This window comes from Gadus chalcogrammus, chromosome 4, assembly GCF_026213295.1.
Source record: "Gadus chalcogrammus isolate NIFS_2021 chromosome 4, NIFS_Gcha_1.0, whole genome shotgun sequence".
In the NCBI taxonomy this organism is placed as follows: Eukaryota; Metazoa; Chordata; class Actinopteri; order Gadiformes; family Gadidae; genus Gadus; species Gadus chalcogrammus.
In genome coordinates, this window is record NC_079415.1 from 13,358,812 (window position 1) to 13,371,794 (window position 12,983).

At 49.0% G+C, this 12,983-nt stretch overlaps 1 protein-coding gene across 1 annotated transcript in view; it reads left to right on the forward strand.

The window, feature by feature from the left end:
- nnt (nicotinamide nucleotide transhydrogenase) overlaps window positions 1-12,544 on the forward strand; it is a 31,437-nt gene extending 18,893 nt beyond the window's left edge. The window contains exons 15-23 of the mRNA XM_056588165.1: window positions 857-1,089; window position 1,302; window positions 2,005-2,165; window positions 2,690-2,902; window positions 3,425-3,584; window positions 6,156-6,237; window positions 8,271-8,389; window positions 8,965-9,080; window positions 10,528-12,544. Of these exons, the coding sequence (XP_056444140.1) occupies window positions 857-1,089; window position 1,302; window positions 2,005-2,165; window positions 2,690-2,902; window positions 3,425-3,584; window positions 6,156-6,237; window positions 8,271-8,389; window positions 8,965-9,080; window positions 10,528-10,677 (1,235 nt within the window). The 3' untranslated portion in view covers window positions 10,678-12,544. The remainder of the gene's footprint in view (window positions 1-856; window positions 1,090-1,301; window positions 1,303-2,004; window positions 2,166-2,689; window positions 2,903-3,424; window positions 3,585-6,155; window positions 6,238-8,270; window positions 8,390-8,964; window positions 9,081-10,527) is intronic.
- The last annotated feature ends 439 nt before the right edge of the window (window positions 12,545-12,983 follow it).

Consider the following 12,983-nt stretch of genomic DNA (forward strand, 5'->3'; position numbering starts at 1 on the left):
GTGTGTGTGTGTGTGTGTGTGTGTGTGTGTGTGTGTGTGTGTGTGTGTGTGTGTGTGTGTGTGTGTGTGTGTGTGTGTGTGTGTGTGTGTGTGTGTGTGTGTGTGTGTGTGTGTGCATGAGCTCATGGGCCGCGTTAATCAGCAGGTGTGCCCCGTGCGCAGCCTATCTCTGTGATGTTTGGATCAAACGCCGCACCGTGACTAAAGGCCCCAAACAGACCCGGGAGTTCAGAAGGAACCGCCGGCCCCCTCTCATTGAGTCATGCCGCCCCCCCCACCACCCCCACCCCCGCCCCCTGATTGGCGCTCTCGTCTCCAGGGTCAATTTGAATGCTAATTGTTCCAGTAACGGGCTGAAACCAGACTAAACCAACCTTCAGACAACAGGCCACTTCCAGATGCCCCCGCTAACCCCCCGTGCCCCCCCCCCCCCCCCCCCCCCGGTCGGGCGCACAAACACAGGCCAGGCCCCCTCACACTCAGGACTCACAAACATGGAATTTCCCTAAACATTGTGTGTGTGTGTGACTGGCGGTGGTCATTATAGATATTTGTATTCCAAATAAAAGTTGTCAAATACCTCCTGTTACTCCGTCAGATTGCTGCGCCGTTTGTACGTGAAATGACTCTTGACGTCTGAATGTTGTCGGTCCCCGTCATGCAGGGCTGACCGTTGAAAGTACTGCTCTCTATTTGCCCGGTGACTTGAACATGTGCCTTCAACTGTTTTTACCGACTTGTTTAGTCGCAGACTTCCTCTCTTTTTTTTTTCTTTGCTTATGTTCCGGTGTAAACACCCCCCCCCCCCCCTCCTCGCTTCATCCATGCGTGTCTCTGCACCCCTCCCCCCCCCCAGGTCTGGGCATCGCTAAGAGGATCCAGATCAGCGACCTGCCGCAGCTGGTGGCGGCCTTCCACAGCCTGGTGGGCCTGGCCGCCGTGCTGACCTGCGTGGCCGAGTACATGATCGAGTACCCCCACTTCGCCACCGACCCCGCCGCCAACTTCATCAAGATCGTGGCCTACATGGGCACCTTCATCGGGGGCGTGACCTTCAGCGGCTCCCTGGTGGCCTACGGAAACTGCAAGGTCAGGCCGGGAGGGAGAAAGACGGGGGGGGGGGGTATTCGTTATAATAATTGAATCATCTTTATTTGGTACATTTTCAAATTCAAAGCCTAACCAATGCTAAATATGTGGTGGCTTTTCTCAGTTACTGATCCTTGTCAAAACTATATTATCACTATATTTAGTTTTCTTTAGCCTCAGCCGTCGCAGCTCAGCTCTGGTAATTCAGTGAGGGTCGTGGGCCATTTCAGTATTCGCGTTTCTAGACCGAACAATTAACCCAACGGATTCCCGAACCGCGGGTTGAGCCTCCAACTGTCCGTCCCAGTGTGAGTTCTTGGAAACAAGAAGCACTCATTGTGCTGTAATGGCAGCAGGAGTGATTGAGCTTCTCCTGACCACACCAGCAGTGAAAGGAAACGCAGCAGAATGTCTGCACCGCGCTGGCCAGATGTCGTCCACCCAGCTAATATGCGGTCGGTTTCTGACCATTCCTCATTCTGGGGTAGACAGCAGCCCCTCCGGTCATTTTCCACTTGTTTCCTGAAAACTGGATTTCATTATGCCGACATGGAGCGTTCCTACCTGCTATATGGTCCAGATTGTTTTATATTATTTATTTCAAGTGGACGAAAAAATAAGTAAAACTTGAAATGGCCCAAAAGATATGTCAGCAGCTTTCAAACTAATTTGACATCAGGAGTGTTTGGGACCAAATCATAGAGAAAATTAAAGTATTTATCAATACAGGGTTTACTACAAAATATGCCTCAGTGGTATGGAAACAATCTCTGCTCACTATTGAGATTGAGCCATTTTCTAAACACAGACACACACACAGACACTAGCGCCGCATCAAAGCGAGACCCTTGGTAGACACTCCTCACACCCTGCCTGATGTGACTCTGTCCTCCCCTCCTGGCCCCCGCTCTGCAGGCACGCTGAGCAGCGCTCCCCTGGCCCTCCCCGGCCGCCACGCCATCAACGCCACCCTCATGGCCGCCAGCGTGGCGGGCATGATCCCCTACATGATGGACCCCAGCTACCTGACGGGCATCACCTGCCTGGGCTCCGTGTCCGCCCTCTCCGCCATCATGGTACTGGTCTCCTGGTCTCCGGGTGTACTGGGCTATGTTTCTGCTGGTTAATTTGCGCGCTCTTCTAGTGGTCTATTGGTGTAATAATTGTGTGCACCGGAGGACTATTCTACTGGTGGACTAGTGGTCGACTGATCCACCATTAAACTAGTCCACCAGTAGGCTGGACTGGTTTAATGGTGCACCTGTCGACTAGGATGCTGGATGATGTAGTTTGTCTTACATTGATCAGGGAATTTGGATTAATGTTTTATGCTCTGTAATTGTTCTGTATCTCAAATGGATTTCACAATTTTTTTTGGTAACTGATAATTTCTAAAATGATGACGTGTAAACAGACTGAGAAGGTGCAGTCATATTTATTTTGGTATGAGCGAGAAACGGCAGAATATTATTTTACGTATTTGTTTTCTTTTATATATCACGTTTTAATGATACGATGATTCAGCACTGGATCGGAAGCGGCTCTGCTGATGCCTCGCTTGGTTATAACTCCTCCTCTTCCTCCCTCCCTCCCCCCCCAGGGGGTGACCCTGACCGCGGCCATCGGGGGGGCCGAATACCGCCCCCCCCGGGGGGCCCCGCCCCCCACCCCCCATTGCCAGTGGTGCTGGTGCCACAGCTACTCCGGCTGGGCCCTCTGCGCCGAGGGCTTCCTGCTCAACAACAACCTGCTGACCATCGTGGGGGCCCTCATCGGCTCCTCGGGGGCCATCCTGTCCTACATCATGTGTGTGGTGAGTCGTCACGGCAACATCCGCAAAGGGGGAGAACATACCAACTGCTCTCCTTTGGTCTGGAGGTGGCATTTGGGAGGGTCTGGGGTCAGTGTTTGGGATGGTCTTCTGGGTACAGGATATTTGAATGTCTGCAGTCTACGCTCCTAGGCATCCCTGGACAAGTTGCCCCACTGCCTGCGTCCCCATCGACGCATTCTCTAAAACCAAAAGGCTGAAGTCTGCTTGATGTCCTCCCTGGTGGATGTGTGGCTGTAGTACCGCCACTCTCCAGTAGGAGGGACTCTAACGTTGCTGCTGTAACGGCTTGCTTATACACTCACTGCACCAGAACTCCATGCTGTTTGTTTCAACCAATATGGTTCTGGCATCCGTTTGCTTGAACGCGACCATGTTCAAGGAACGCCATGGCAATGACTCAAGCCAATTAGAGAAAACAAAAATGTACATCAAACGGGGAGCGTATTTGGTTGTAACCCCTTCACCTCCCGTACCCCCCCCCCCCCCCCCCCTTATCATCAGGCCATGAACCGCTCCCTGACCAACGTGATCCTGGGGGGCTACGGCACCTCCTCCACCGGCTCAGGCAAGCCCATGGAGATCACGGGCACGCACACGGAGGTCAACGTGGACCAGACGGTGGAGATGATCAAGGACGCGCAGAGCATCATCATCACCCCGGGTACACACACACACACTCACACTCACACACACCCCCCCCCCCGCCCCCCCTACCTGTAGGCCAATATTGGATTCACATGCAAAAACGGGTGGGTGAGTGGGGGGGGGGGGGGGGGGGGGGAAATACATTCTTCGCAAATTGCTCATCCGCAGCCCTCATCTTTGACTCTGCCGCTCCGCCACACACCATGCTGGGAGCCTCAAACCCCCAGCCACACACTGTGACAGATCGGCTAAGTGGCACACACACACACGCACGCACGCACGCGTGCACACGCATACACACACTGGGACAGAGGGACTGGGAAATTAAAAACACACTCCTGCTTGACTGTGCCACTCACATATTTTGGAGGGTTTAGCAAAGCAAGACGCTGTGTTTACATAACCTTTTCTTGACCCCCCCCAATACCGTTACATCACCATCTTGCTAGGATAATTGCCCGGCCTTGAACACACACAAACACACTGTTTTGAACAGTCAAGCCCGTGGGCTGGTGGGGGGGGGGGGGGGGCGGGGGTTGGGGTCTGTGCCACAATCTGGTTTGTGCCACAATCTGGTTTGTGTAATCAAAGGGAATCTTGACAATGTAATCAATAAAAGTCGGTATGGTTTCCTGGTTCTCCGGTTGGTATAAATCCTAGCCCACGGTCGGCCACATAAATGATCCATGGTGTGTTCTCCGGCCCCGGGCGCCCCGTCACCTGACCCGCCTCACGCCGCCTCGACGCCGCTCCTTAACCTTCGTCCAGCGTTCTCTCCCTGGTGCCCCGACGCAAGTGGAGCCGGCGGCCCGTGAGACGGTTGTTGTCACCCAATCACGTGATACATGGGGTTGTTGTCACCCAATCACGTGATACATGGGGTTGTTGTCACCCAATCACGTGATACATGGGGTTGTTGTCACCCAATCACGTGATACATGGGGTTGTTATTACCCAATCACGTGATACATGGGGTTGTTATCACCCAATCACGTGATACATGGGATGGTTGTTACCCAATCACGTCATACATGGGGTTGTTGTCACCCAATCACGTGATACATGGGGTTGTTGTCACCCAATCACGTGAAACATGGGATGGTTGTTACCCAATCACGTCATACATGGGGTTGTTTTCACCCAATCACGTGATACATGGGGTTGTTATTACCCAATCACGTGATACATGGGGTAATTTAGCGGTCATGTGACATGGCCTTGTTTTCTCCCAGTTGGTGTACGTGGTCTTGAGTCCACTGTGTGATAGCTGACACAAAGTGATAAAAGCCCAAACGTGTTTACTTTATTATGGGTTCAAAAAGCAGAGCAGGGGCATTAAATGAAAACAATTTTCTGTTTTATTGGCGTCCTCTTTTTTTTTTGGGCTGGTATTTAGATAATTTCCTTGACTAATATGATTAAATATTTGGTTTCGGCAAATAGTGTGATGATATTCTGCTTACTCTGTCTAAATAGTTGGCCGTACAGATATCTCTGCAGACTTAGCCTTGCACATGGTGTTCTCATCTCTCGACCTATCGCTGCAGTCTGCCTAATCATGTGATGTGTTCTTCATTATAGCCAGAAGTCTGGTTAGTTGCATTGGCTTTGCAATAATCCTGTTTCATTCACCATTGACAACCAATTATTGGGTTTTAACAGGTTTTATTTCATCGCTCTATACTGTATAGATCTATTAAAGATAAAAGTCTGGAATGACTGGAATTGTGTCTGGTATAATGGACATTGTTGCGGGATGAATGAATGGAATTCTAATGGAAGCATTTGTGAGACTTCTGCTCTGATATACGAAAATAACGTGGTCCGATGGTGGTCCGATTGATGTGAAGCTCGTTCTCACCATTGACTCATAATTGAATCCTTGTTAAACTCAAATCAACCACAACCAAGGGATTAAGAATCTGAGGAATCTGAAAACAATATTATTATATTGCTTGTTCACATTGTGGCGGACTACAAAAAAAAATTGAAAGTATTTTTCTGTGTTCCTGATCCATGACGTCCCATCAGACAGTAGCATGCTATACCCAAAGTCATTAGCTACAGCTATTTGTCTTTTTTTACACACTTTCAGGAGCGCTCCCATGATTGCATCGCTGCCCCCTGTTGATCTGGGCAGTTGTTTCTAATGGGCGGCTTCACGGGCACTTTGTGTGATGGACAGTGGAGGAGCCGGTTCAGACGTGCCCTGGTCAACATGGCACACTCCCTGCCCTGGGCCAGCCTGTGTGTGTTGTCTGGTTAGCACACGCAGCCCGAAACAAAGCACTAGGGAACTTAATCAAAACCCTGCGCTCGTGCCCAGCAGGTTCCAGCTTTGATTGTTGTGGCTCCATAGAAGGAACACAAGTTTTGATCCAAAAGTGGAAAATAACATGCAACTTTTGGAATTGTTTCATTGGAAAATAATGAATTTGTTATTTTATTAGATCCATTGCAAAATAATTCCATTCTTCCAACTAATGGTTAACCTGAGTTTTTTTTCTGTACCATGTAGACCTGATATACGGTGATATTGTGACTATCCTAACGCACCACTCGTCGTGTGTGTTCTGTGGTTCCCCAGGTTACGGCCTGTGTGCTGCCAAGGCCCAGTACCCCATCGCCGAGCTGGTCAAGATGCTCTCTGAGGCCGGCAAGCAAGTCAGGTAAGGGCTGAGGCCTCGGGACGTCCCAGTAGAGGAGGAACGCCATCGATGGGGGGTTGTGATATGCATTTGTTTACCATCGTAAACGGCTTCGAGAAATTGCTAGACAAAAGTTTAGTTTGCCTTGCTAAACCACTCACCGGAGCGTTTTGTGGGATTCTGGTGGGGGGGGGGGGGGGAGACGGTTTTGTGGGGATGGGAGGAAAGCGTGAATGAAAGAAAGTGGAGGGAAGGGGAGTGGGATGGAGGAGGAAGGGGAACGCCGAGCGGAAGCTTCTGTAATTGTCCCGTCGGCCGTTTGATCCCGGGCCGGCCAGCTGCTCCTGCTTACAGCATTTGTAGTTGATTAGGAGGAAGTGGGTGGCCAGGGAGAGAGAGAGACCCACTTTACCTCCATCCCTCTTTACTCTTCTGGAGTTTTGCTTTTTTCCCCCTCTTCTCCCCTTTATTACACATTTCCGATTCCAACACTATCCCTCCTTGTTCCGACCGCTCCCATTCTCCAGTCCATCCATTTTGTCTCCCGCTTAGCGTCGGAATGGCCGCCCCCCCCCCCCCTTCCCCACATATTCAAATTGGCGTCCCTACCGTGTCAGCTTAGTTTTTACTTCCTTATTCTCGGTTCATTCCTTCTTCGGCCGTGGCTTGTCGGTATCCGTAGTTCTTCAGCCTCGACGCCATGCCATCGCAAAAAGGCCTGGGCCCGCACTCCACAGGAAATGTTTTAGTTGAGCTCTTTTGTGGGGTTTGTTTGTTGTTATCCACAGGCCACCGTCGCTAATGGGTGCCAGAACAGCTTGAAAGCATCCTAATAAAAGAGGACTTGATCTCTCTCACAATGGTGGCCGGCTGCCTGGTCATCAGCGCAGTCACACGACACCTAGCAGGCCTCTGATTGGACGCGTCTGCACGGCTTGTTTCACACTTTAGCAGACGCACGTGCGGTCTGTGGAGAAAAAAAACAACCGTCAGATGTGTAGTTGTGTGTCTGTCTGTGTCGTTGTGAGGGTCTAAGATGTAGTTTGGGCTAACTCTAACCAGGACTGCTAGGGGGTTTAAACCAGGACTGTTGGTGTTTAAACCAGGACTGTTGGGGTGTATAAACCAGGACTGTTGGTGTTTAAACCAGGAGTGGTAGGGTAGGATATTAGGGGGTTAAACCAGGACTATTAGGGGGGTTAAACCAGGACTATTAGGGGGGTTAAACCAGGAGTGATAGGGGGTTAAACCAGGTCTATTAGGGCGGTTAAACCAGGACTATTAAGGGGGTTAAACCAGGAGTGATAGGGGGGTTATACCAGGACTGTTAGGGGAATTAAACCAATACTAGAGACCCGGTCAGAGGATGCCTTTGCTGTGGTTTCAACCTCCCTTACACGCACACACCCTGTCTTCCCCTCAACCAACACCACCTACTCCTTCTCTTCCACGTTGAATCTTTCAATACATCCCCCCCCCCCCTTCTCCCCAATTCTTATTCCTCCTTCTCTCCACCACTATCCCTCCTCCTCACCCTGGAGTCATTTCCTGTCTTGTGAGGAGCCGTTTCATGCCAGGTCGTCTCTGACCAGCTAGGAGCCCACAACTAGATGCCTTATTTGGTGCGGCCCTGTTTCTCCTTCAGTGATGGTGTCCTATGTCAGAGATGTTATTTAAATGAATCCTCCACAGTGATCTAACATCACCAATTCTCAATGTCATCGTTGTCATGCGATTGTGTAATGTATAATGGGGCAGGGTCGGCCTGGCGGCTCCGGCGGTAGTTTGGTCCCCAGGCTCCTCTGAGCGTCGAGGTGTCCCTGAGCCCGACGCCTGCCCCAAACCGCTCCCGAGGAGCTGGCTGTTTGCTGCCTTGCGTTGTTCACTCCGTCGTCCGCCGTTGTAGGTCGCTTTGGATAAAGCTAAATTACCTAAATGTAATGTAAATGTAAGTCCACTTTGTACCGGATAAAGTCGGTAGAGCATTGTGGTTCTTGGTGTGAGCGGTGGTGGGCGGTCTGCTCTGTATTTAAATGTCTCTCTCGCCCTCTCAGGTTCGGGGTCCACCCGGTGGCTGGACGTATGCCAGGGCAGCTCAACGTGCTGCTGGCGGAGGCCGGCGTGCCCTACGACATCGTCCTGGAGATGGAGGAGATCAACGACGACTTCAAAGGTAATACGCCTTTCGGTCGCCCTGGGGGTCCATGACTGACTCCCTGGAATCCGGGGGTCCGGATCCATGACTGACCCCTTGGATCGGATTGGATTGGTCCTTGACCTTGACGGAATGGTGAACTGGGGGTCCAGATCATGAGCAACTGGGTATTGGGGTCTGAGTGTGTTGGGGGCCGAGGGGATTGCTGAGTTAAATCCAACATTGGATTTTGGTTGTTGTGCACAAAAACCCCATTCCATCCTTTCTACCTCCACCTTCACTGTGCAAGTCTGAGTCTAGAAAGAAATGATGCAAACATGAGTCATCTGCTGGGACGTTTTCAGGGATGGGGAAATTGAGTTATAAGCTTGGGAAATGTAATATATGGTTCTGCTTCTGGCTAGAAGTTACTTAGCCAGACGTATCTATTATCAGTTATACTTAAGGTAGTTATTATCTTAGTTTACTGATTAGAGGTTAATGCTTCCTCCATGTAAATACTAAACGGGCGATTTGGCAGTGTGATAACGCTAGACTTAACCCTGTAGGGAAGGAAGACCATTAAGCGTGTGTGTCTTTATGTGTGCGAGCAGAGACTGACCTGGTTATGGTGATCGGGGCCAACGATACGGTGAACTCCGCCTCCCAGGAAGACCCCAACTCCATCATCGCCGGCATGCCGGTTCTGGAGGTGTGGAAGGCCAAGCAGGTGAGACCCCCCGCCTTTCATACCTATACACCTGAACCGACGCACAAAGCTGGGACTTGGAGAAGGTTAACCCAACAGGCTCCCAGGTGCCTCTCCCATCAGCGTTGTGGAATGAGCACGTTTAGGAACGTCTCACTGGCCGTGCACTAAGCATTCTTATTTTTACACTATAGTTACGGTTCTACACTTTATAGTTAAACAATTAATGGTCAAAATGATACACTGTATGGTTGAAGTCAGTTTTACACTTTATATTCTAGTGTGTTATAAACTTTATAGTTTAATTGGTACACTTCATATTTATACACTTTTGATCTGGTAATGTTACTAGGTCTTGAGCAGGCATATTGGCAGTGCTGATTGCCCGGAATGTCGACCCTTGCTCCCATTCACTTGTCCTGAACCAGTGCATGGAAAGAATGCATGTATGAAAGGGGCTAAAGTGAGCCTAGTAGAAATGTCCATTTCAGAGAGGGTTATTGTCGTGGGTGGGCTGAGTGTGAGGACCTCTCCTCAGCATGCTGGTGCGTACGTTTTGTACGTCATAACCATCTTCTAAGCTGTAGTCCCATGTGCACCCCAACCCTTTAGGTTACATTACAATGCCAATACTTTTAAATGTATTAAGCCATCGGTGACCGAGGTCCTCGTCTCTCCGTACATTCGCTGCGAAGGCCCCTGTGCACTCTGGGTAACTTATGGCATGAGCTAAACGGGACCAGCCAATGCCCGACTCTTAACTGATTTATCTTTGGTTGCACTCTGGTCCTAAATGGAACCAAGTGGGCCCATGAATTAAACATGAGGAAGAGGAGGGAGACGACGAGGAGGAGGAGGGGGCCTGAATCCTGTTATCTTAACGTGGTTCCACCAGGGATGAGGTCACCTCCACGGGCTGACCCGTTTCCTTGAGCCCCTCTTTGATCCGCCTCCACACCGCTCCGGGGGTGCTTGATTCATCTGTCCCCACGTCCCATCGTCTTGTGCGCACACAAAGGAAACGACACACACACACACACACTGAGTAACACAATTACTCTGGCTCTGCTTTAAACACAACCGTTGGATGATCAATGGAAAGCCTTAAAGCTGCTGTAGGTGAGATGGAGTTGTTAAGAGAGAGAGAGAGAGAGAGAGAGAGAGAGAGGGGGGGACGTTCCCTCCCCTGATGGGCGAGATGCAGTCCCTGAACAAATCGTGGTAGAGATGCTCTGGAAGATGAGAGCTGAGCCGGCAGCGCTCTGAGTCGTCTTGTATAGAGACGGGCGTGTTCTACTAGCAACAGCTATTCTCACTGCTGTGTTCACACAGTAGGAGCTGACGCGTGGCTAGGCCATTGGTGATATGTGATATATCTCAGCTCTTTACTTCGACCTACAGCACCGTTAACACCGTTTTACAACATAAAAAAAGGTGCGTTGTCAATCTTTGTTTCTGTGTGTTTCAGGTGGTGGTGATGAAGCGTTCTCTGGGTGTCGGTTATGCCGCCGTCGACAACCCCATCTTCTACAAGCCCAACACCGCCATGTTGCTAGGCGACGCCAAGAAGACCTGCGACGCACTCGCGGCCAAGGTGCGGGAGAGCCACGACCAATAGGAAGACCCCCCCCCCCCCCATACCCAAATCACTCAGTCCTCCAATCAGAGCGGAGCAGGTGTTGTAGGAGGGGCAGGAGGAAGAAGGTGGAGGACAACATGGTGTATCTAGTTTATTTTTATTTTCCCAAATAAATTCTGTAGTACTTTTGCTGTTGGAAACAAAGCGTCTGGAACATGGGTGGAGGTGCGGCTGGTGGTGTTCCTGTGGAAGCGTCGATACAGCTTTTGTTTTGTTTTCCCCACAAAGCTACTCCTTCTGCCTAGTGCTTATTGGATAGGTTTTAGTTTTTGTTTGCTAGAGGTCTAAATAAGGGAGCTTCAATGTGGAGCCTCTGTCTGCTCTTAGAAAGGAATTCAGTTTTTTAAAACTGCTAGCGGCGAAATATAAAGATTGTAGCGTTGATGTTTTCAACCGTAAAAACGTCTCCCGAGCCCCCCCTTACTTTGATTTAGCATTAACGATGATAGCATTAATTGTTGAGTCCCTTTTAAACTCGATAACAAAACTTTCGCTCAAAACTACTCCACATCCATTAACGCTTTTGTAAAGGTGATCTTTTGTGAATAGTTTTGTATGCTAGTTTTGTATTCTGGCCTAATTGATCCTATATTTAGATTGTCAAATCACACTTTCCAGTCGTACTATTGGCTGTTTTCCTTTTCAATAGTTCTTAGAATGTATCCCTTTGTGCCTTGCCTGTTGAACTGTAAATCATTTATCCAAAAATTATTTAAAATCCATCCCGAGATCGGTTTGAAGCCGATCTCTAATTAACTGATAAAGTGTAGAGACCCACTTTCAGTCTTCTTGTCACTTTACGCCAGTAGCTCCTACTGTGTTGAACCCTTGCTGATCCTTCGTGCCTGCCATACGTTCTGTGGCGTCCAGTGGTGTTTTCAAGCTACGTTCCCCCTCTTAATTCCCTATTGCTCTCCAATAGACAAACTTCCTTATACTTCAGGGCTATGAAGGAGAAGCACATTTCAAGCATGACTTATCTGTTAGCTTAACCGTTTTGAAACGATGAAGACTGTAGTCAGAGATCGTTACTTAACATGCGAGTGGGAGTTGAGCAGCCATACAAGTAAGGTTTTAGTTTCTTAATGGTATACTTTATGAATCAATCAAATCTTTATACAATGTATTATCTATTCAGCGTCAACATTCCCCAGTGCCATATGTTCCTCTTTATTGATGACGATAGACTTTTTGAAACTATGCCGCACAATATTAGTTCTACTGTTTGTTACATTTTAGTACAAGTACTGTATGCTGTTGTTCACAGACCAGAAACTATCTAACATCGTAATATATGGACGCTACTACTAATTATGTAGAAAACGACCATTGCTCACATCTGACCAATCAGTAACTGACTGTCATTGACCAAGGATTACATCCAACCAATGACTTGTGTTTAACCACCCGTTGACCAACACCCACACCTTTTATAACCTCAGTTTGATTCTGGCTTTTTAGTTAATTTGTAAAGCTTAGAGCAATGGAGCTAAAAGCTTAGAGCTTATATACTCCTTAACGAGTGACCTAAAAGAGGATTATGCACACTCATCTAATTCAATCAAATCGCCAAATTTGCACATGAACTATTGGCTTAGGCTGTTGAAAGTTAATTGACATAACGCATAGAATAGGAAGCGTTGTCCCCCGATGGATTGTATTTTTCTAGAGAAGCCCTACTTGGATGTTGCTGCGTTGATATTTGATACTATGGATTTGTGTGACCAGTAGATGCATGTCAATTAGGTGAATTAAATGTACTGTGAATGTAGTTTTTAATTCACCGTCGACCTCTGTAATCCCTAATAAAACCCTCAAGTGCACATGATTTGTCTTTGTTATTTTGAATTAGTTGTAGATGTTTGTTTTCTCTAAGGCTGTCAAACCCAAGGAAACATCGGAAACTGAGATTCACATTTCCGTGGTAATCATGTGCGTGTGGCTTGCATGAGTCCTCCATGAGGGTTGTAGCACAACAAATGCAGGTGGAATGACACGACTGGTGCATTATTGCAAGAAGATAAAAGTCAACATACAAGCGGCACTTGATTGCTATTCATCAGTGACTGAGTGCGCGGGGGGGGGGGGGGGGGTGGATGAACTTGGCACCACAGAGATGGGTGTGTCTCTTGATGGAGTAGAGATTCATGTCGTGGAAGGAGGGGGAGGGGGGGGGGGCATGGCATGTGTTTGGCATGAGGGCGGTTTCATCCTCCAACCACCACTCAGACGGTCTTATCTTCTCCCGCCGCGGGACATCTGAAGAGGGGAACTGTCACACTTTA